The sequence below is a fragment of the Montipora capricornis genome, chromosome 2 (assembly GCF_036669925.1).
Source record: "Montipora capricornis isolate CH-2021 chromosome 2, ASM3666992v2, whole genome shotgun sequence".
In the NCBI taxonomy this organism is placed as follows: Eukaryota; Metazoa; Cnidaria; class Anthozoa; order Scleractinia; family Acroporidae; genus Montipora; species Montipora capricornis.
Genome location: NC_090884.1, coordinates 15,638,854 through 15,663,853, shown reverse-complemented (window position 1 = coordinate 15,663,853; position 25,000 = coordinate 15,638,854). Strand labels below are relative to the sequence as shown.

Sequence of the window (25,000 nt, the reverse complement as noted above, 5' to 3'; positions counted from 1 at the left end):
CGCTTGGCTCATAAAGCGCCTGTCATGCACGCTAGATCTGCACGGCAAATTTGAATCAATAGGAGCCAAATACGCGTTGGAGCTCGCGACAGACATACGATTTCCATACATTGTATCTAATGATTATGCGCCTTCCTTCTCAAAACAACTTATGACTTCTCCCCGTCGGCGAAGAGCCCATTTCAATATATGCAGTCGTCTATACTTTCTGAATTTTTAACCAGCCCGAGTTGTGAGACTTTAATTTCTTCCATACCAAGATTTCGTGTCATAAGTCTTGTCTTGGGCAACTTTAAGTGTAAAATGTTTACGATCAGTCGTTGACTCTTGCAATTTCGTTAGCATCGCGTTGGTGTACGCAATATTACGGAGTTTAAGATCTACGACGCGACTGTGAACAAAAACGTCATTTAAATTTGCAAGTTCAAGTTTATTTATCTTTTTCGTCATTATGTTGGCTTGTCTAACTTCTAAAAGCTAGTGCAACTTTCCAGGAACTGAATTAGGAGGTGCGGTGTTGAAGCTACGACAGACAATTAACAATTATTGGATGAGGTTGATCATGATAGCGATAATTATTATCAATACCCGCGGCCAAATGACAAACTGCCCTCTGTAAAACGCACCTTTTTGTGGGCCAAACGAGAAACGTGCGGACTGAAAATATATTTGCCGCCCTGATACTGATTGGCTGCAGAGATGTCAAACAACTTCGCTTGGCCAATGAGATTGTCCTATTTAAGTGAGAGGATTACTTCTGCATTTGGTCTACAACCCGTACTTCAAATATTTACATTTCTTTCATTCTCACAACCTTTGTTTGTATATTACACTGAGGGACATTTCCATACCATAGTTTCATGCTACATCTCTGTTAAACATTTTTCTCTTATTAAATGAATTGGTACGATTTGGCCTTGTTTATTGATAATAATGATAATCAAATGACTTTTGTCGGGCATATAGTTTATTTGTGTCCCTCGGGCCACAAATAAACTAAATGCCCTCCAAACGTCATGTGAATGTCCTATGATCAAGACTAAAGTTTGTGTTATCTGCCGAAGCCGAAAGATGAGGTGGATAACACAAACTGAGGCCTTGATAATTATCGCGATCATGCGAAAACCGAATCTGATGATTGTTTTATTATGCATATTCCTGGGCTGCAATTGTAAAGACAAGAGGACTGACTCATCTATTTCTTTGGTTTAGTGGCAAATCAAAGAATGTTTCTGCAGTTGGCAGAGTCTTCTTTCCTCTTACCTGCTGGTTAGCGTGTTAGGTGACGTCACTTCTGCATGCGCAAAACTATTGTCTGTAAGTATGACGTCAATTCTTCATATATAAAATCTGTTGTCTGTAGGCATGACCTAAGAGAAACGGGGCAAGTAAGAATTAGATGCGTGCTTATAGCAAATAAAAATCGAGCTGGTGACACCACTGTATAATTATGATTCAAATTCGCTGCCTTGTGTTCACGTTCTCCGTAAAACTTGAGAATTAGTCATTTCACGTTGCAGATTTACAGAAAACGTGAAAGAAATGTACAGACAGACAGAGAGACAGCCTTTATTTTCGCACGATGATAATAAAAGTTATGCAGCTTATGAAAAATGCACGTGCAGAGAGTGCAAAGCTATTGTCTTTGCTTATTAAATATGCAACATTTGTGACATTTTCGTTGCCGTCGCGTCCTAGATCTTAAACTCCCTACTACTGGCTAGCAATGCCTCTTCATCAGAATGCTCAGCAGTATTTTTGTCTATCATAGCTTTATGCCTCCTTGCCCTCTTTTCAGCTAAATCAATAGGCCATTTCCGAGTTCATGTCTGCCTCCTCTTCAAAGCGAGTCCAAGTTCGAAGTTGTTGTGATGGTAATTAGTTCTACTTTACATATGAAAGAAAACTAATTTTCATAACAAAAACTTCGCACTTAGACTAGTACTCGCCTTGAAGAGGAGGCAGACATGAATTTGGAAATGGCCTATTCGTCACTCTTCTCACCGATGGCTTTCCTCGGGCATAAGTCAATAACTATATTGAAGATTGTAATCAAGGAGATGTTACATATCAACCTCGGTGAATGAAGATTTCTTTTTCGATGCTGACTTAATGAGTTTTCGAAAACAAATCCTAGTGTTCCTTTGCAGAAGTCGAATCTACGACCTTCCGAACTAGCTATTCGCGCCAGTCCCTTGCAGCGAGAGTATAAATAAGAGCTCTGCATCAGAGTTTCATTTCGGCCCAGTTCGCGTTAGAATGCTCTTGCAACATTACCGTGTTATGGCTGATGCGCAAGCTCCAGTTGAAGCTGCTGTTCCCGCCGCTCAAGTCCTGGTTCAAGTGCCTCCGGTTGCCGCAGCTAATGCTGAGAATCCTCAGCAAAATCAAGCTCCTTTGCGGTATAACTTTTGCTCGTTTTACTGTTTGGTTTTTCCCTGGCTGGTGTTCGCCCTTTCGCCTTTCTCTCCCCTTTGTCGTCCACGTGGCTGCTTGTTGGCACCATTTTTTCGATAGTTTTCGTTCCCTCGTTTTTATTTTATCTTTTGTACGCCTATGTTTCGCTTAGGCCGATTTGGCTTTTTTGCTTGGTTCTTGTCCCCTTTTGCACACCTTTTATTTATCATGTATAGGCGTACGGGCACGGTCCGACCTGGGGGAGGGGGGGGGGGATGTCCTTTTTGCCCGAAAAAATTACACAGTGCCCGAATGCTTGATTGTTGAAATCCGTTTTTTACTCCCTCAAAATGTACGAAAGAAACATTCGTTTACAACCCTTAAAAGTCATAAAACTGTACGTATTCGAAAAATAGAGTTTTTAGAACCTCACAGAATCTATGTAGGTCTCCTCGATCAAGTAACTAATAAACACTTAGAACCTCACATACTCTGTATTAGTCTCCTCCATCTAGTATTTAAACTAGCGAAAAAGCTTATTAAAAAAAGTAGCTATTTCTTCCATGGCGTTGTCCAAAAGTGTCAATTATTTTGTCAATACCGTTTGCTATGACTCTATTGCCATAGGCGCGTTCAATGCAAATGATGGCGAGGCTATTCAGTCTACTCTGCCCCATCGTGCTGCGAATATATGTCTTTAGTTTCCGAAGTCCGCTGAAGGAGCGTTCCGCTGAACATAATGTTGCTGGAATTACGGCCAGAATAGACGCCACCTTTGAGAATTCTGGGATCATTTCAAACAGGTGGTTTGCGATCAACAGATCAGCAGCCGAGCAATTCAAATTTTTAAGATCAACCGCGAGGACTTACTTCAAAACAAGGACTTTAATATCTTTTAGGTTACACAAGTAATATTTTTATACTTTCAAGTGCTCTTTTTTAAATTTTTGCCTTATTTATATTTTTTTAAATTCCATCTTTTATCGTTTCTTTATTTCCCGAATTTTGAGCATTTTGCCCGAAAATTTCCTAGACTCCCCTCCCCCTTCCTGCTCGTACGCCTATGTCAAGGACTCACTAGTTTAAGAATGCAATGCGCTTGTACGCGACTGAATTAATATGCAGCACGGCCGGAATTTCGGGCTTTCAGACTTTTAAACTCGAGTTTTGCTTATATAATTATCTGCATTTACAGGACGAAATTTTAAGCGAGTTAGTAAATGACGTCACTTTTCCTTAGATCCAACCATCTGAGGTCCAGTCGGTCATATTTTAACGTGAGTAATGGCGGACCATGAAATCTAAAACTTACAATCAAAGCAAACAGCCTTTCTGGTTTCCCCTGGAGAGCTCTCTCACAAACGATCTTGTTCTATTAAGACCCCGAATTTCATTAAGGACTTTCATGATCTCAGAACTATCCATATGTATTTGGTTGCATTGGCACAAGGATGATACCACAGATTCCCCATTTAGCTAGCCTGGAGCTATATTTTGCAAAAACACCGCCCTACATAAAATAACATAATCAAGATTGCCCCGAAATAGGTTGAATAACTAGATATCGATCTCCTGGGTGTGAAAGAATTTTATAAAACTAAATGAACCAATTTGTTACCAATTCCTTTCTAGACAGTGTAAGACTCTTCCTCGATTATATGTTGTGTTGTGAGATTGGAGACGTCATCAATAAGGGACACATGTACAATATCCTGTTACAAAGATAAGGGGCTCGAATCTAACCCAAATGCTTATCGTAAACCTGTGCTTTTTTCTGAAGGCGTCAGTTCAATCAGAGAAGGTTTTCTGTGTGGAACCTTTCCCTTGTACCAAGGGTAAATACCTTACCATTGCGAGCTTAGATACTCGTTACCTTGAGAAAAACTAGAGTAGGCTACTGCTTCTGGCCTGGCAGCTGCTACTAAGGTAGACATACTGGACAAAACGGAGTCTTAGCTTACTGAAATTAAAGAGGTTTTTAGAGACAGCAAACAAGTGAGAGCAAGCTTACTTCTCATTTAAATAGTCTACGTCGACAAACGAATTGCATCCAAAATTCAACACAATGTCTGGCGGTATAAGTTTTTTTCCAGTGCATATCAATTCCTTAGATCTCATCTCCACATCTTGCCTTTGAAGAAATTCCCCTTTAATTAAATAGGAAAATTAAGCATCAACACTTAGTATTTAAAAATAACTGAGGAGAAAATGCTGCCTTAGTAATTTCATCTGGAAATGGATAGACTTTCAAGTCTTCTCAGATTAGAACTACAAACCGTGGGCCGCCCGCCCTGTCCCCGGTAAGGAGGGGGGGGGGGGGGGGTGGGCAGGAAGGAACAGTAGCTATCACCTCATAAGTCAATATAAGTTGAACGAATAAAATGTTGATATCTTAAGGCGGAGTTCGGATATAATCAGCTCTCGTTCACGTGATAGAAGAACGCGAAAAATTGGTTTTATTAAACGAGTTGATAACGAACCAATTCTTACCACCGTAACAAGACGCTTAGTGGCGTTTACGTGGGATGAGGTTGTTCATTGTATTCGTATAGGTCGCTTCTGTCGCTCGATTTCACTCTTTAATCAATCAATTTCTGAAATATTTAATTGTAACCCTATGTTTAAAGGCTTTTCTTGCTTTTGGAATAATTTCTTTGTCCCAAAAAGCGTCAGAAATGCTTTGTCGGTGTCGGCATAGCTTTGAAATTCCTCCTTTAGTATTGAAATCCAAGATAACCGAATGCAAATTAGCAACGCCTCCTTTCGCTGTCAATTGCAAATACAAAGGCGGACTAACAGGAAAGCTCATTTTCCAACCCTAAAAATTATAGCACACGAGACGGGAAAGTCTGATCAAACCAAGTGAGGGAATATCTGTTGTATTTACCAGTATTTCGAAAGGCATTGCCTTTCTTCATCAGGGTATATTAATTATCCACCCGCAGCCAGTGATGTGATCAATCGTGATGTTTGAGAACTTTCAATCATCACTCGGGCCCATGAATCACGTTCGTACGATTTCAGTTCTATGCATCTGTACCATACTGGTGATTGGTCGTTTTTGTTTTGAGAACATTGGTCAGTGTAGCTTCGGAAAATATCTGTTCGGAAGACGATTTGAGATTGTTCCAGAATTCCTTGCTTGTCTGCCTGTCCTAGGAGATTTCGAACATCTATGACGTGGTATAATTGCTCATTTTTAACGGGTTTTTACCCTAAAAAGGTCACCTAGAATTTTCGGGACCTTTTTTTCTGGCTGAAATTTTCGAAAAGGTAAGTTTTGATCCCTATAATTTTTCGGATCACTGGACTTTCAGCTAGGGAATCCGAACAGATGAAAAATTTGTAGGGGATAAAAATATGCCTATATCTACCGTTTAAATACTAAAATACATTTAACAATGCTATGTCTAAGTGGTTTTGAACTATATTCTTGTTGGGTGCCCCTGTATAAAGCGCATTTTGAATTTCAGCTGCAAAATTTCATATGCTGGCGACCGATCCGACTGACCCAACTTTATCCATTTTTAAAGCTAAAGGAAAAAGGAACAAAAACAAGAACATTTTGGGATCTCAGGTGGTAATGCTACATTTTCAAGAGAATATATGAAGGTCAAAATTGCAAGACTAGTGTGGATATAAAAGGCTTTCTTAGTTTGATCATTGCAGGAATTAAGTAGCTTTAACAGTTATAAAAAAGCCTGGATTCTTTTTCAAGTTCTTTACAAGAGCTACTCATGTTCTTTCATTAATAAGGTTGATCTCATTGGGTCAAGCGAAGTCAATAAAGTTTCATTTTTCGAAGTTGCAACGTTCATAACCTATCTTGAGTCAATGATTCGGATGGCGGCTCCAAAAATTTCAAACCGTTCAGTACGTTCGCATGTCATGAGGCATGCATGCCAGGTGAGGCAGATGTGTTATCCAGTATAATATAATTACAAATTTGATTAAAACTGTTTTTGTTTGTTTTATTGACAACAAAGAAAATATTGCTTTGAAGTTTAATTCTTTCCTCATTTCCACGAGTGTGTGTGTGTGTGTGTGTGTGTGTTAATTTAAAGCACCCTGGGGAGCAGAGCCTCGTCGAGTTAAGAAAGGCTCTTTTGGCAGGGTGGTGTTAAGGGGACAGATCTTCTATTTTACGATTCCGCGATGAGTTCGAACGATAAAAGGCGAATGGGATTTTAATCAATTTAGTTTACACACTTAAAGAGACCACACCAACAGCAAAGAAAGAATTGAATAAACAAAAGCTGAAGAAAAAAAATTAATGCAGATGTACTTCATTGGCGCAGCGGCCTATTTCTCGCAATAGAATTATTTTTACGGCTTTCATAAATGTTTTATCGTTAATTCCCCACTAAGCATATTGAAATAGTAGTTTTCTATTTCATCTTAGGAAACTGGAAGAAAATGAAAGCTATGGGGATTGGTGATACAGAAAATCAAGGGAATGATCTACATCCTCGAAGACATGAACTCAGAGAATTTTGTTCCAAAACCACTGCTCATGGGCTTGGCAGATTATCCGAGGCAAAATCTTCTTCGGCCAAAATATTCTGGATGCTAACATTTGCAGCTGCATTTGTTGCTTCAGTTTATCAAATAAGCCAAAGCTTCGAGAGATTTATGCAATATCCCACTCATACCGATATCGATTTGGTAATCGAGGAAAAGCTCATTTTACCCGCTGTAACTGTTTGCAATTTTAATCCGATCAAGAAGTCAAAGTTGATGAACACCTCTTTCTTGGATGGTATTGTAAGTATAGTACATTTGCTTAAAGTGAAATAATACCTTTAGCAGGCGATAAGCAGAGATATAATTTCATGAGAAATGGTCCCAAGTAAAGGGAACTGATTAGAACTGAGACTGAGGCAGTAAGGAAGAACGCAATTGATCTTCGCTGATCATGCTAAAGCGTTGGTCACCCTGCAAATCTTTTGTTTCACTACATTGCTGTGCTAGCTGCAGGAGGAGATGTAAACAATATATACAGCATTTAAAAAACAAACAAACACTACTTCTTTTTCGACTTGTTTGTCGTCTATTGAAATGGGGGATAAAAGAGAGGCGAGACGAAACGAAACAATTTCTCTACAGACCGCCCTTTTCAAAGCCACTTATCTTTCCACGATATTAGTTCAGCAGGACTATGAAAACAACAAGAAAACACCGTCATAGTTTCCTTTATTCGGTATCTACTGTACCCATCTCAGTGGTACACCCATAAGTTTGGAAAGGACATAAGCATTGAACTGATGTTTATAGAAAATAAGCCAATTGTTTCTTTGTACTTCTTACTTGCGTATGTCCTTCTGAAAGTAAGTTAAAACGCGCTTCGCCGTCCAAACTAAACTCAATACCTATAACGTTTTTTAAATGCTTTCATTTTAATTTGTTTTCCATGAAATTATTTCCCCTTCATTTTTGTTTGCTGCTGTAGTAAAAGTAATAACCTGAGCCGAAAAAAAAAAACATTGTGATTTTGCCAGCTGTTTGTGTGTTTCAACACTTTAGCTTGTTTCTCACGCTTTCTTCTATTATTCTTCCTCTTTCTCTTTTCTTTTCTTTTTCTTTTTCCTTTTTTTTTCTTTTTTTGCTGTTGTTGTTGTCAATTTTCTTTTCAATGACAAGAAATTTCTTCTTAGCTCTGTCAATATGCTTATGCAACACTAAAACAAGCCGGTGTAGCTGCTATGCAATTGGCTTTGAATTCCTTGCATCCTTTCGGCGACCAAAGCTTCCTTTGCTTAAAGAGCTCGAAGCCGTCGGACCCATTTCGGTAGTACCCGTCTTCGTTGATTTTATGCAACAAGAACATGAAGATTTATGATCCTCATTGAATACACTCAAATTGATTGCCGGTGACGGTATTGCGTTGTAGCGTTGTAGTGGCAAATCACGGGGGGTTGAAATGGCCTTAAACTGGGGAACAAAGAGGGAAAGTCATAATACACAAATTGCATAATTTTATTTTAAAGAGGGTTTAAACATTTGAAAATTATAGTAAAAGAAAATGCGAACGTAAATGTTTGTTATTCCTGCAGATCAACGGTGATCAAGGCACCAATAGTAATTCTGGTGAGTACGTGAGATAAATATTAATACAGAAGACAGAAGAAGAAACGTGCTTGTCCTATTTGAATGCACCATGTTTCTTTCCTCTTATTTGTTTACAGTTACGTTTTTAAGGTGACTGAACACAGTTTAAAGCTCTTATACTTCCATTTCTGTAATATTAATCATGCAGTTTTTGGCTGGAAGCTCAAGCTTGGTCAATGGTGAGTGCTATCATGTTGGTTTCTATTTGTGACAGTTACTGTGCTTTTAAGCTGTTACCATGGTAACGCATCTAGAAAAGGATGCATATTCCTCGTTTATGCAAAATTCACTCATTAGTTTTTTTGCAGCATTTGCTTACTTAAAATAATAGAATAAGTTTAACAGCTTTTATCATAAAATTTCAATTGACGGATTTTTCATAATTTTTAGCTTCCCCAAATTCTTTGACTTGGGCCATTTGAGCTTCAATAAGAATAAAACACAATCAGCGGTTACAAATATTTACTTGAACTGCATAACTTTTTTATAAATTTAACGTTTCGTATGTTACAACATACATCATCAGAAGTGATTATAGAGCGGTTTTCAATTGAGTGTCGAAAGTATAATTAGCGAATTGCTTTTGTTTTGCATTGCTTCACTCAGTGATTGATTCAAAGTTCTCGCGCCACTTTTTCAACCAATCAGAAGTGAAACCAAAACCCATCGTGGCTCGCGAGTGCACATTTCCCCGCGCTTTATGTCCGCTACGTCAAATCACTTCGAGTTTTGATTGGTTTACTGGATTGCCTCCATCCTTTTTGATTGGCCAGAGTAATTACTTTGGTTTTGGTTTTACGACACTATTGAAACTCGCTGTAATCTTTTCTTCAGTTACGGATAAATTTAAATTCAAATATAGCACTGAAACAGATTAGGAACTAACAAATTTGATTGACAACTAATGAATTTAAACGAAACGAAATACGCCAATAATGGACATAAAGTTTCTCAGTACCAACGTTTTAACTTTATCTCTATTTTTAGCGTATTTCTTGTTGTTTAAATTTGTTAGTTGTCAATCAAATTCGTTAGTTCCCAATCCGTTTTGGTGGTATATTTGCATTTAAATTTATCTGTAACTGAATAATGGATTATAATCATGATTTATGTTGTAACAAACGAAATGTTAAGTTTATAAAAAGTTATGCAGTTCAAGCAAATGTTTGTAACCGCTGTTTGTGTTTTATTGTTATTGAATGAAGGGGTAGTTTCTAAAGAAACTGTGGTGCTGCGTCGGTGGGGAAGTAGTATACAAAAATTTGGTTTTATCAACGGAGTTGATAATGTAAATTGGCCACCGTACAGAGATTCTACAAGCTGACGTTTCGAGCGTTAGCCCTTCGTCAGAGGGAATCCAAGTCAGAGCGATTCGCTCTGACGAAGGGCTAACGCTCGAAACGTCAGCTTTTAGAATCTCTGTACGGTGGCCAATTTACATTATCAACTCCGTTGATAAAACCAAATTTTTATTGTTATTGCCTGTTAAAGTTCTGACCTTTTACAATTATCGGCGACAAAATTAGTTGAGACAGTTGCCAACAGAGCACACTGGGCAACACATTCATTGTTTGCAAAGAAAACTTGTCTAAAAAGTACTTTTCCGGGATACCCCTCCCTCTCCCCGCTAATCAATGTTGTACCGCTGTTGGCAACGCTCGTAGGATACAGAAAAGAAAACAACCTTTTTTCCCGTGTGAGGGGGCCATTTTCTCACCGAGCTTGAAATAGACCCTAAAGGATAAGAGTGTCTCAACAACTTTGATGTCGATTGTAGCCAAAACTATTTTAATTGCAAATTTCTCCAAAATATGATGACGGGTTTGCGAGAAATTTGGTAAAACAGACAACAGCTGTAAGTCTCAAAATTTTCAGCTAATGCGCATGCTCGGCATTTTGCTGCATTCCTCTGAAAGATTTTCACTTTAATTATACCGTGTTTCCAAGACCGTCACGACAAGGACAAGAACAATCTTGCCATATTTGTTTTGTTTTTCGAAATCCACACCGGCCCGTCGCTGACCGCGAAAAAACTGTGTTCAGTCACCTTAAGGTCTCGGTAAATGAAAATGTTAGTACATTGCTCGATTTTGTTTTTTTTTTGGATTTTTGGCATGAGTGGGTCCTAAATTTTATTTTGGCAGAAAAAGAAAATCAGAAAGTGCTTTTTAACCCTTCTAAAAATAGCCTTTTCTGTTTCCTGCCATAAGTTGCGCGCGAAAAGTGATTGACAGCCCCTGTCTACTGCGTGAGAAAACACTATTGCGTGACGCAAAAATCAAAATTCTTCCACCTCCAATCGGGACAGGTTTCAAGCTATCGCTTTGAAACTTTCAGATATGATGGATGATATAGACTCAAAAAGAGTCAATGGAATTTTCAGATTTCCCTTTGTAACTCATTTTATGTCAGTTTCTTTGCGTAAATTTGCGAGATTCGACTTTTTAGTTTGAAATGCAATAATTCCGCTAATAAGAGACATATGCAAAATTCCTCACACAATTTGTTAGGTCTTTTATCTGTCAATCAGATGCAATAAAAAAGGAAGTTAATATTAACAACGCGAAAGGGCTGGAGCTTCTGCAGTAAACTCGATACCTCTGAGTTCGAGAGCAGAGAAATTCAGCGCCTTTTGAAATTCGATGAAACAAAATCTTTTATAAGGTAATTTAGTCTTTAAGCTTTAATTTGATATATAACTTGCCTTTGTAGCGAAAATACTCGCGAGACTAGAATTTTTTTCTGTGGGCACCTTGTTTCTTTTACCGAGACCTTAACTCACGCAGTCGCTTAGTTGTAGAATTCGACGTATTTGAAAACAATACAAAACCAATAGCAAACCAAACTATTTGCAGATGGTAGTCTTGGGGCTTTCGGGATATCTGCATCTCCTTGGTAATTGATTCAAGTTAATTTTTGCTATTATCTAGCCATATATATATATCGATAGATTACTTCATGGTTGGTGAGTGCGTATACGTTTTACGCTTTTTATTCACGAGTTGTGAAGGATCGCGAAAACGAACGAGTGAGCGAAGCAAACGCGTGAGTGTAACGATCCTTCACAACGATTGAGTAATAAAAATCGAACAACCGAGTCAACCATGAAGTAATTTCTTTATTATATAAGTACAGAGATCATAAAGTTAACGAGGTAAGTGTTAATAGAGAGACTATCACACCACCCATCGTGAACAAAAGTCCCGGCTAAACAAATAGCAAAATATTTTTGTAATAAAAGAAATCTTTACCTTCCATACCTCGCTTGAGCACTTTAAAAACTTTTTAAGATCTTTTGAGAAGTATTTTGTGGAGAAAACTAAGCAATCAAATATCAAAAACTTTGAAAACCATACAGCAGTCGGCCGCCATGTTTACAAATTTTACTCCTGCTGTCAGTGCACTGGCCACTCGCACCAAAGTTCAACCTAAATTAAAAAGCTGATACGACAATTTTTCACTAGTGGAAACATCGTGCGTCATTTTTATTCCATTGCGGAAGTGTACGTAAATCTCTATACTTATGTAATAAAGTTGGATAGACTAGTTTATTGATTATCGCACACGTCAGTCTAATACAATGACGGGAAATGTACAAACAAATTTTTCAGATTTATCTGACGCTAGAGAAAAGTTATACTTCATCTTGAAAAACAAGTTCAAGGAAAGTATATGGACTGCAGGTCATCAAAGAGATGAAATTATTGCACGCTGCGAACTTCCCGTTGCTCGGATATCATGTTCACACCTGTAAGTATATACGATATATCATTGGTTCAACATATTTCAAAATTTAAAAGCAGAAGAGGGTAAGACGATCTAAAACCTTGTGCAGGTAGTTATAAACTCCAGAAAATCTTTCAGAAAAACCCAGCCTACGCCTTTGTTCAAAAATTCATAGCGTGGTACAATTACGCATAAAAACTTCTGTAAAGACACAATGGGGCCGTTTATACGAGAGAAAATAAGCCGCGGCTTACCCTGGCCGCGGCGCACAAAATACATGAAAGGAACTATTTATACGAATATAAACAACCCCGCAAGGCCGCGGCATGAGATAGGCGTGAACGCAGATACGGGGTGTTCGCGTCTTATGTGAGCCGCGGCTTATTTTCTCTCGTATAAACGGCCCTATTGTGTCAACTCATTTTGAGGTTGATTGTAATTACTTAGTTACTCAAAAGCGACGGTGGTTTTCCATAAAAAAAAAAAACAAACAATACCTATCAAAGGAAACCAACTATTAAATTGATCTTTGTCCAAATGTGGAAAGTTCCTGCACTTGCAAATGATTTAGTGAATACTTTTTATGATGATCCCTTGGAAACATCATGACAATTTACAGAAAAGGTGATAACGCTATGATCCTTAGACACAAAATTTCATTTTTCTTCTTTTATTTTTCACTACTGTCAAAGGTTGCTAAGAATTTGATAAATACACGGACTCTGCTCTCAGTCTGCCACCGTGCATGATTTTGGCATTAAGGGAAAAGCCGGGTAATTGAACTTGAGACCACACATATTTTTTTGAAAAGATGCACCAATGGAAAAGAGATTATCTCCTTTGTAGAAACTTTTCTCGCTTATCCGATGCCAACTACGGAAATTGCTATACGTTGAAGCCCAAAGGGATGTTTGCATATCAAGCTGGTCACATGCATGGTAAGAAATAGACATGTGTTGTTAATCATGTTCAGAGCTAATTTTTTTTGCGCAAATTAAAAAAAAATGCAAACTTTCCGTCACTCTCTTTCCCTTGGGAATATCAAAAGTGTTAACTGCATTACCCTTGTCATTACTAATCACGGAAAACCAGCAGTCGGAAGACTTAAACAGTGTACTCACTTCAATTCCCAAACGTCAAAGACGCATAACTAACCGCACATATCGATATCGATATCGTACATATCGGTGAATAAAAACCTCGACTGTACTGATATTCATCGAGCCTGAGGTGAATAATTGTTTTCGTATAGTTACATAGGTGATTATTTGAAAAATATGCATTTTCCTTAAAACAATTATTTATTTAATTTCCTCGTCTGTCACCTGGACAAAACGGTTTGTGACCATTTAGAAAAAAAGGCACGCATTGCGTAAGCGTGATAGTGCAGTAACATGACACAGTGCTTTATTCCTTGAGTGTTACTACCAACTCAAGAAACAAAGGATACATCTGTGACAAAATGAGGGTTTTTTTTTTTGTTAGTTAGTTTTTTTTCTTTCAAGGGTTATAAAGTTCCACAAGAAATGTTCGAATTCAACAAAAGAATCACAAAAGTTTAACTCTCCGGATTGACCACTGTATCTTCAAAGCCAAAAATTCACTCTCCTAGACAAGGTTATTTATCACCAGGTAACTCCATCGTTTTGGAAATAAAAGGTGCTTTGTTATTTATCTGCGTCACAAATTCCTGCAGATTTTGGGGCTCATCTGTTGAAACTCTTCCAACAGACTGTCCGTGATTCATGCACGCGCTGAGGACCTATTTGCCACCAAGGATTTCCTCTGACAACCTTGGTGATAGAGCGTTTTCACATGACGTCACGGTGGCCATGTTGGTGTTCCAAAACAAAGAAATGGCGGCCATGATGGTGTACCAAACTAATTCTCTGGGAATTGATCTCTATTTTTATGCAAATACTTTCTTTTGTTTCAGTAATCTAATATGGCTACTGGTCACGTGAGTGAAAACGCTCTATATAGTCTGTAGTGCACAAACCCACTTGGGTGATTATCACGTAATAATCAACACAATTGCAACCAATCAGCGCACATCATTTTCAATAATCACCTGAAACAAATTATTCACCTTTATGTCATAGCGTCACTGAGCCGGAACTGCCTTTGTTTTGATTTGTTTTTTGCGGAAAAGGTACTCTAAAAATATCTATTTGCTTTTATTTCTGAACAAAATGAAGCCTATTTGATTTATCTTTCTCTTCTTCATCAGGTTTGATACTTACTTTATTTATGGACGTCGATGAATATTACCTTCACCTTGCTGATTCAGTTGGTGCACTTGTAGCAGTCCACTCACCCTATTTCAGCTCATATGACCTCGACAAAAGTTCAATATTTGTTGCTCCAGGGACGTCTGTATCAATGGCCTTAAGTGTGGTAGGTGAAAAGCGAGGCAAGCCTACTGGTGACTGCTTATGTTACCTCAGGGGAATTCTTGGGCACAATATCTCTCTGAAAATAATACATTTAAACTGAATGATAATATATCATGTATATCTATCGCATATTCGAACTTTGAAGATTGAAATACACCGTGACGAGAGTTCATCGCAGTTAAACAGCAATTTAAGGGTTTGAGAAGAACGCCTGAAAAACCAGTTGCTTAAGTTGCCACTTACTTAACTGGTATGGCCTTGTAGTTACGAAGTTAAGTGGAGGAGTAGGGATGGCGCAGTGGTGAGAGCACTCGGTTATCTCGAATGTGGATCGGGTTCGATTCCTAGATTAGAGGGATGATGGACTAGCAGGTGTGTTCGAAAGGGTCTGAGTTTTTGAAATATACTGCTTAATGACTCTCTCAACGATATGACTGGGGAAAAGGTTTTTACGTAAGATTAATAACAATTACTTGATATCCTCATGGAAGCCTACCCACGTGTTGATGATCTTGTACGTTCTGTCAACTAGAGTCCTGATTAAGCCAAGTTTGTAAGAGAATGGGGTAAGACTAAAATAATTAAAGTTAATAGACCGGTGAAAGTTTTCTTACGATAGACCCTGGTAATTAGAGAAAGAGGTTGACTGTTGTCAATCAGAACATCCAAAAAGGGGATTTTTTAATCCATCTCTTTTTCCATGGTGAAACATATGTTGGGATGTCTGTCGTTGATGTAGTCAAAAAACAAAGTAGCGTCATGTTCAGTGTCAAATAGACAAAAAGTATCGTCAACATACCGTCGATAAAGTAAAATACTGGAGGCCTTGTAGTTTTCCAACCAGATCCTTTCATGGTGACCCATGAAAAGATTAGCCAACACCGGGGCAAGGGGAGAGCCCATTGCCACCCCATCAATTTGATCAAAAAACGAACCCTTAAACAGGAAATGTGTTTGAGCAGTGGCAAAATTAAAAAGATTTCTGAGTTCAGTTTTAGTTAGCTGGAGATGACGGTTGCCCTTGGAGATGTAGTCAACTGCCAGGTTGACACACTCCTCCAAAGGTATGTTTGTAAACAAACTTTCGACATCAAAGGAAACCATGAACGTTCCCGATAAAGGCAATTCAGTGATTTCACGAACAAAAGTAAAAGTGTCTAAAGCACAATATTCAGATGGGATATGAGGTTCCAAAAGAATGCATAAATACTTAGCCAGCTCATAGTTGCATGTATGATCCAATTGAAAAAACTATAGGACGGAACGGAGGAGTTGAGTTCGGCTCACGGGCCGTTATTGTAACAATCTTGATGTTAAGCTAGCCTTTTCTTCCTTCAAGATCCGTAACATGTTTAGTGTGAAGGACCCTGTGCCTGTTGAACTTCGTTCGAATGTTGTCTACAAGTTTACCTGTGCAAGCTGTAATTCTTGCTATGTCGGTGAAACTAGCCGACACCTCTCGACATGCATTCGCGAACACTTAAACAGGGACAGGACCTCACATCTCTTTAAACACCTTCAACAATCTGAAGCATGCCGTAACTCCTGCTCTGCGGAATGTTTTGAAGTTATAGACCGTGCGACCACAAAATTCCAGGTCAAGATAAAAGAAGCGTTACATATTTCCTGGGAGCAACCTTCTTTAAATAAGCAATTATATCATGTTAATTTAACTCTCTCGTTCTAATCAACATGTTCCATTGTACACTCTTTTTTGTTACCTTTGGCTATTTTGTTAGATTCCCAATTTATTTCACGTTGTTATTTATCTTTGTTTAGCATATTATAAATTCAAATGTAACTTCAAATTAATTCTACTTTCAACTGAAGATGGTCGTTGCACGACCGAAACATGTCTTGCAAATTTAATTTCAAATGTGTCGTCACTTTTATAAAAATTGTTGTTAGTCTGCTTCTTTCCAAAATAGTCATTACCAGACTTCTCCGCGTTGACAAAATGAGGGAAAGCTGTTGCGCCCTTCATACTTCATACTTTCGGAACTTTTAGAAGAAGACACACGAATGAATCTGTGCCACTTGGGGCAGCCTCATGTACGCTTATAATTCTGATACTTTTTCCATATCCAGAGCAAGAGTTCGAATAACTCACCATTTTTGTTGTTGTTGTTGTTTACATCGAGCGTTGCCAGCATTCGGATCCTCTGGCCCGCGTAAACGACAGCGGTCGCTGCACATCCTTTGTAAACCGTTTCAACCTAGTTTGATTCCGGTTGAAAAAGTTGATCAAGCAAACCAACCGAAAGCGCTTTCAGTTCCCAATAGAACACGAAAAAATAGACCAATTTTGATATATTAAAATTCAGTCCTAAACAAAGGGTATCATCTCGAGGCTCTGGGGAATAAATATAAAAATTTGTATGAGTTTATTTCCCAGAGCCTCGAGATGATGATGATGCCTTTTGCTTTGGACTGAATTTTAATATATCGACCAACCTAAAACGGTTGATACAATCAGTAAACTGATTTATGCAAAGAACAATAGGAAGGATCACTTGATCAGCTTACCCCTTCGGATAAACCAGTGCAATCACCTGCCACGGTCGATTTATTAACGGACGAAGGTCATTATTAATAATTAATTTACGTCTGTTTCTTTGAAGCAAAATATAACCCGATTAGATAAACCCTATAACAGTGGGGCAAGATGTATTCATGATAGGAGGTACTCTCAAAAGGTAAGCTCTGATTATAATATGATGAATGCTTATCAATAATTCTTATCGTGATTAAAATTAAGCCATTTTCGCATCATTATAGTTATCGCCACTTCGTCATCGTTTGTCGTCATAATCGCCACTGTATTCGCTACCACCACCACGACAATCATCATCATCATCATCATCATCATCGTCGTCATCGACATCGGCATCGTCATCGTCATCGTTGTCGCTGTCGACATCATCGCCGTCGTCGTCGTCGTCGTCGTCGTCGTCGTCATCGTCGTCGTCGTCATCGTTGTCATCATCGTCGTCGTCGTCGTCGTCACCATCATCATCGTCATCGTCATCATGATCATCGTCATCATCATTATCGTCGTCGTCATCATCGTCGTCATCATTATCGTCATCATCATCGTCATCATCATTACCTTGTTTACCCTACGATTTTAGGATTATTTACACGTGTGACATCTTCATGTAATCTATGACAAAGACCAAGAGAAAATAAAGGGAGAAAAGAGCCCTCTTTTCTCCCTTTATTTTCTCTTGCAAAGACTAACAAAGGAAACTGGATATTAATGAATTATATTTAGTTGTTCAAACTACGAAAACCCGCAGTCAGTCACTCATTTGCAGGTATTGAAGAAAAGCTAACACCTACTCAATTGTTCTGAGACTGCGCTTCGGATGTGGACTAAAATCGACCTCCCGGAAGATTGGCGCCTTTTCACTGTGCAGGCTACAGTACGGAATTACAGGGAGACCACTTTACCGATTGCCCGCAACTTTTAGGGATGCCCAAACCGTACATATCAGAGATACCCTTCTTGTTATTTAATCATATTGCTTGCAAACACTTACCCATTCCTCCCTCTCCCCTTCCCATTACCACTGAAAAGTGTCAAATTATTTAACATTAATTAACTCGTATGGAAGTACGGAAGTGTCATCCAAATACCATAGTAACCGAGATTACTTAAAGATTAGCTAAGAGGACTGACTATGTGAGTAGAAAGACAACAGTACTTTCTTTTTACAAACTGAACAATAAGACGTATGACACTATTCAGCCAATGACCAGGCCAATGACAAAAAGAAAAACAGAATTTAATAAGAGGTACGACGCTAAGTGCACTTCCGTTTCCTGCTCAACATCACTCAGGACTTTCGCAGTAGTGAGACCACTTGCTTCTCACAGATGTGGCTCGGGTTCGATTCCCAGACTTAGCTTCACATGTGAGTTGAGTTTGTTGGTTCTCTACTCCGCTCTGAGCGGTTAAATTTTCTCCTGGTACTCATGTTAATTCTCTCCTTTTTTTCAAAAACCAACGTTTGATCTGGTTTGCATTAATTTGAATTGAATTCAATTTACAGTGTCCCCAATTATTGACCTAGGGAGAGAAAACAAGGAAAAGAAAAGAAAGGAACTTTTTTAAGTGTCTATTCGTTCTAGCGCTGGAGCACTAATGGAAATTAACAATTAACGCAAATCAAGTCAAATGGTAGTCTTAGAGGAGAGGGGAAACCGGAGTACCCGGAGAAAAACCTCTCGGAGCATAGGAGACAACCAACAAACCCAACCCACTTATGATGCCGAATCTGGGAATCGAAGCGGGCTACATTGGTGAGAAGCAAGTGCTTTCACCACCGCGTTATCCCTGCACACTTGACGCTTCAAAAAAGTTTATTATTTGTTTAATTATAGCTTCCTTCATTGTATTTGTTCATAGGCTTGTCTGAAACAATGCCTCGCACAAAAGATGAACAACGAATGTGATTGTGTGCCAATTAAATTCATTAGAGAGGCCAACAAGATTAATGGAAGCATTTGTGATCCGTTTAACATCACTGAAAGTATGCACACAAATTTCCTTCTATTAATTTATGTGGTTAACGAATAATACTGAGGTGGGTATCGTTCTCCTTAACAAACCGCAAAACCACACAGAAAATAGTCGGCGAAGCCATCAAAACCAAGTTTTTAAAAGCGAAATAGAACTAATTCACAGATAATATATACGTGGAGCATACTTGAGTCAGGAGGCTATTTCGATAAATGACAGTAACGTTGTAGAATGATCTCGAGGCTGTGAACACGCATAATTGCCGAACCTCAACAATACAGCAAATTTTATCATCAATTTTATCATTAATTTATCATCATCACTATAATAATAACCAATTGTCATTTGTCGTGAACATCATCATCGTTGTCATCATAGACTCTCAGACCACGAGCGATCATCGAACTTTTCCTGTTGTTTGCTCAGTGACCTAGCCTATGAATGGCTGCGAGGCTGCTGGTGACCTCCTATTGATTCAGACCTCACTGCTTTTATCGTGTAAATTGTGTCGTTGTAATTCTAATAAGTCTGCACATAGTTACTGGAGGGGAATGGTTTGGAAGCTCGGCAAACATCAAAGGAGCAAACAAAGATGCCAAGATTTAGGTTGGAAAGTCCACGACCGTGCACAATCTTTTGTTCTGCGCTCATACACTATGCATGAATTACGTAACCAACACGTTTCTATTGGTTAGTTCCTCAGTGCGGAGTAAACAACTATAGGCCACGTCGGAAAATACCATAATACTCTTTGTTTGTCCCCCCAAATTTTGCACAAGCATTGTTTCCAGTTTCTCTCGGGACTTACAATGGTCCCAAGAGAAAACAAAAACAATGCTTATGCAAAATTTGGGGGGACAAACAAAGAGTATTATGGTATTTTCCGAAGTGGCCTATTGTGTTTTGTGAACGGTCAAGGCCAAAAAAGAGAACAAAAACCTACAACAAAGAAATTTGTCGTGTTTCATAACCATTCCCCTTTATTAACTGTGGTCTACATTAAAATCAGAAAAGCACAAAGGTTTGTATTAAAACAGAGTCACCAGTAGCCTCGCTTTCATTCTTAGGCCAGGAGACTTAGCTACAACTGTAAAGAAAGCCTGAAGAAATCCATTCTTGAACGGGACTCGAACAGTGCGAGTACTGCGCACTCGCACCATCTGAACTATCAAGATATCTGGCAGCTGATCAGTTGCGAGCTTTTACTTAGGTAAAATTAATAATCGACAGCAAAACGATGGTCATCACCGTTAGGAGACAACTTCAGCAGCTGGCCACGATTCGAAGATCGAAATATGCCACCCACTTAATATATTACTATCATAAGCAATCATTAGGCGTGGTCACACTAAAGGCTTAGATAACCGGTTTACCAAGGGAAACTTCAATAAATGTTTGGCGTATGTATATGCAAACAATGGTCGAGAATCAAGTCTATTAAAAAAAAAAGTCTTTCTCATTTCGCCGTTTTCCATTTGTTTTTTACCTAGATAAAAAGCCAGCAGCGTGACCACGGTTATTATCATAATATATCCCTTCCCGTCTTATTGTCTTATCATCACTGTAATCACCACATATTACACTCAATAGGCGATACTTGTAAACTTCACTTGACTAATGTGTTGGTTGTTACAGATGATTGTCTCTCTAGGTCTCGAGATGGCTTAAGTAATGAAGACTGTACTTGCTATCCAGCCTGCTTGTAAGTTTATATAGATATATTTATTTTGTGAATGGGTCGTATTGAGGAAAGATAAAATATCTTCCATTTACCAATCTCGAAAAACGAGTGACAAATTATTTCGAAGTTGGACAATAACACAAAACTGATCGAGCTATAAATACAATTTAATACGGATACAATAATTCAATTTAGAGGCAATGTATCTTTTATATATATAAGCCTTTTTGGCGATACTAAAAAAGAAGTTTTAAAAAGGCTAGTTCTGCGTCAATAATAAACCACAAAAGATGAAAGAGAGCTTATTAAAACATAAAATATATTATAGTGACATGTAAATATCTTCAGAGAACTCATGAGCTACAAGTCACAATATGTAAAGGTAATAGGACTGAGTGGAGTCCAATTCGGTCTGTAATCATACGATGATAACGAAATCGGTACGACACGAAATCATCTTTCCAATTAATCATAAAAATTACAATTTCCGAGAAAAGAAGAAGAGCTAAGTTATGGAAGAAAGGGAAAAATTTGCATTAAAAGACTCACAAAGGAGGCGTAAATTGTTTAGACTCGCTTTGAAAGAAAGGAAAAAAGAAAGAAAGACCCAATTTAGGAGTACATACATACTTAATTGGCCGTTCCCCATAGGGGCTTTTCAGGGCCAATGAAACACAATCAACGAAACAATAGAACACAACAACAACAACTGTTAAGAATCCCAACTAGCCGGAGGCAAACCAGTGGGCTATTTACAAGTGCAGCTGGGAAGTTGAACCAGGGATTACCAGGAACAAATTCAAAGAGTGGCAAGCGCCCTAATCACTCGGCCACACTGCCTCCACATGTCTGTTCACTGTTTCTATGGAGACTGAGACCAAGTTTGTTCTTGGTTGATTCAAACACAACTTTGAATGACTGTGATTGGCTTATTGAACTATCCAATAACAAACAATAACAAAGTTGTCCGATAACAACTTGGCAAGTGAATTAGTGGGAAATAGGAGTTTTTTAAACCAATCACAATCGAGGAAATTATCACTTATTAAATGATTCAAAAGTCTACGAGGCTAGATTTGAAAACTTTTAAGCTTTGTTTTTACCTATTGTTATTGTCCAAATATGAAAATAACCTCAGGGAATGCTTTCCGTAACATTTCAGAATTAAACCTAGGCATGGCATATGGAAGTCTATTTCTAAGATGACTCAGCATTGAAAATGGCACTGACACTACTTCGAACCATACTATGTTTCTCTTTATACATATAAGGCCAGCAAAACGCGAGGAGATATTTATCCATAAAAGAAGTCATTGCCTTAGTGGCTTTTCCCTCCAGATGATTCCTGATAGTGTTTCTATACATTCCCTTTGTATATGGCAGATGGTCATCATATTAATTTCTCCTCTTTGTGTCCAGTGTTGATAAACAAGATTAGTTTTTGCATTTCCGTGTACATGAATACTGAATTGGGTTCGCGTTCCAAGTTAACCTGTTACTTTAGGTGGGCTGTGTGCTGCATGCGCAGTGCGTAGGAAGTTTCAGTTATCGACGTTCAATTCCAAACCTAGGCCCATAGTACAAACTAAACGAGCTGAGTATACGTACTTTCAGTAAATTATGAGCTTGCATTTTCTGGGTTGTAATACATACACAACCAGTAGAGTAGATAAGAAGATAAATAATGAAATGATGAAATAAATATTTCTAATTAATCAAATGGAAATAAATTTAGGAAAAAAATAGAAATAAAAATTGAAAATTGAAAAAACATTTCGAAGAAAAATGAAGAAAAACGGTGAAAAATAGTAATATAGAATTTATCAATTCTTGTGTTTTCAACACTTATAAGCTAAGAATGGAGGGATATTCTTGTCGCAAGTAACCCTTCGAGCGAACAAAACTAATATGGTGAATACGTTTTTGCGGGACTTTCCTCTGTCTTTGTTACGTTATATAAATGTATAATGGCAACGTGAACAATATCCACATAAATTATTAATTTGCCATCTGTCATTGTGATTGAAGTGATATTTCTGTGGTTTTTTAGGGGACTATTAGCCGGGTTTCCAAGACTTGTGAGCATCTCGGCTAAAGGCTCATTAACCATTACCTTGCGAGCAGTTGGTTTTTCTCACGCCTCCCGAGAGAGAAACCACAGCGAGCAATTGTTAGTTTCTTTGAGTGAGCCGCCGTTCAGCGTCAAGGACGAATAAATTAAATTTGAACAGGTAAAATGAGTTAGTAAACTTGTTTTGACGATTGCGTATGCGTTCAGTTACATATCTGCTACATTTGGGCAAGCCGCGAAATAACACGAAGTGATGTTAGATGAATCACGTAGGGCGTGACGTAGTTTGCACATGCTCGATGGAAAATCTGACGGTTGCTCGCCGTGGTTTCTCTCTCAGAAAGCGTAGGATAAACCAACTGCTCGCAGGGTAATTAACCATCAGTTAGGGAGTCATTTGAGACTTTATTTCTCTTGTTGTTCTCCAGTAGAATATTAACTTCTCCCCTAACAAATCATTTTCAGACAAATCAACTTCCTTCAGACAGTTTCTTCGTCGGTTTGGCCTTCCAAAACACAGATGGTGAGTTATTAACGTGACTTACGGAGTTAAGTTCTACTTAAAAGCTCTACTGTGGTGCTGCTTTTTTAATTAGGGCCCCAGCCTCTGGTCAGAGAGAATCATCGCCAAAACGTCGACAAGACTGCCAGTTGTCTCTGTCTTCACCAAGACAACACGGGTAGCCGAAGAAATCCAGAAAGAAAGCCAACCCGCATCAGTGTCGGCACGACACCTCATGCATTTAGGTTGAGATTTTTTTTTACTTCCTCGGAGGTTTACGAGGTTAAATAAACGACTGATTGATTATTGGTTCTGTACTTTGCTCCAACGGGCTCTTCACCTTTTACTTTGGTTTTCATTGAAAAAGCCAACATTTGATTTGACTTTGTCCAATGGTTAACCACATCAATGTTAATTTAATCTTACTTTAGGCCCGCCTAATCGGGTATTTTATTGTTGGTTACATCAATTTAGAAATCGTTGGTGATCCTTGCAATTTGATGGCCTCTCAGCAAAGCGATTTATTCACGAATCGTACGATTTATTTGTTGCTCTAAATCGCACCTTATGAGAAAGGAACACCAAGGCAAAACAACCAATCAAATTTCAAGGATTGTTTAAAGAACCTAATCAAATTGCAGGAAAATGAAAGACAAAGAAAGCCATTTTGCAACTTATGTTCCCAAATTTCTGCTTTTTTTTTTGACAGTTTCTGAACGATGGTAATGAGCTCCTTTAGGCTGAAGACCTACATTTAGAGGAGTGTCCAATTTTTTTTACCATTTTTTGTCCGCTTTTTTTTGTCAACCGGGAACTGGATCAATAGAATATTGGTTCTGACTAAAATCCTGTATTTCATGGAGCGATTAAATTGTGCGATTTCGAGATGATTGTAATAAAGTGGTAATTGAACTTCGTGTCGTGCAATTTGTAATGGTAAAGTTGACCAAAACATTACAGTTTACCGAGCATGTTGGCCCCGCCATCGACGGGGATCTTGCATCCCTCGTGGATAAAATCATGAGGGAGAAAGCTAATGAAGACAAAATAACGGATCTGAAAAAACAACACGAAACTCCCGAGAATTGTACCACCTTATCAGAGACAAAGGTCAATCAAGGTGTAAGGACTAAGCAGAGTTAATGTACATTGACGTCTTAGAAAACATGTACCGTGTTTCTATCGAGTTATAGAAACACGAGTGAAAGTTTGGGAGAACGAGAAATGCTGTGGGAACGAGTGTTTCCACAGCTTTTTCGAGTTCTCCCAAACTTTCACGAGTGTTCCTATAACTCGATAGAAACACGGTACATGTTTTCGTTTTCTATTTGTTAATTATTGGATCAGGTTTTTGTGATATCCAGAATAAGGTCTAGGTAACCCTTACCGAGACCTTGATTATTCTGGATATCACAAAAACCGAATCTACTAATTGTTTTATTATACATTAAACGAAAAAAAATGGTCACGACAGTGAGTCTGTACACAGTTTCAATGGTGATTGAAACCAAGGTTGTGACTGGTTGATTTAAACTGCAACTTTGAATGTGATTGGCTTATAAAACTACCCGATAACAAACTGTCCGATGACAAC

The 25,000-nt window shown here is 38.4% G+C and overlaps 1 protein-coding gene and 1 long non-coding RNA gene across 2 annotated transcripts in view; both read left to right on the top strand.

The window, feature by feature from the left end:
* LOC138038970 (uncharacterized) overlaps window positions 1–7,256 on the top strand; it is a 52,114-nt gene extending 44,858 nt beyond the window's left edge. Inside the window, exon 3 of the long non-coding RNA XR_011130339.1 lies at window positions 6,800–7,256. This is a non-coding gene — a long non-coding RNA (uncharacterized lncRNA). The remainder of the gene's footprint in view (window positions 1–6,799) is intronic.
* A 1,200-nt stretch (window positions 7,257–8,456) lies between these two features.
* The window catches only part of LOC138038968 (degenerin del-1-like), a 20,282-nt gene continuing 3,738 nt past the window's right edge, over window positions 8,457–25,000 (top strand). The window contains exons 1-8 of the mRNA XM_068885088.1: window positions 8,457–8,484; window positions 12,117–12,255; window positions 13,078–13,169; window positions 14,462–14,628; window positions 17,249–17,323; window positions 19,039–19,162; window positions 20,788–20,854; window positions 23,370–23,427. Coding sequence (XP_068741189.1) covers window positions 13,139–13,169; window positions 14,462–14,628; window positions 17,249–17,323; window positions 19,039–19,162; window positions 20,788–20,854; window positions 23,370–23,427 — 522 coding nt within the window. The 5' untranslated portion in view covers window positions 8,457–8,484; window positions 12,117–12,255; window positions 13,078–13,138. The remainder of the gene's footprint in view (window positions 8,485–12,116; window positions 12,256–13,077; window positions 13,170–14,461; window positions 14,629–17,248; window positions 17,324–19,038; window positions 19,163–20,787; window positions 20,855–23,369; window positions 23,428–25,000) is intronic.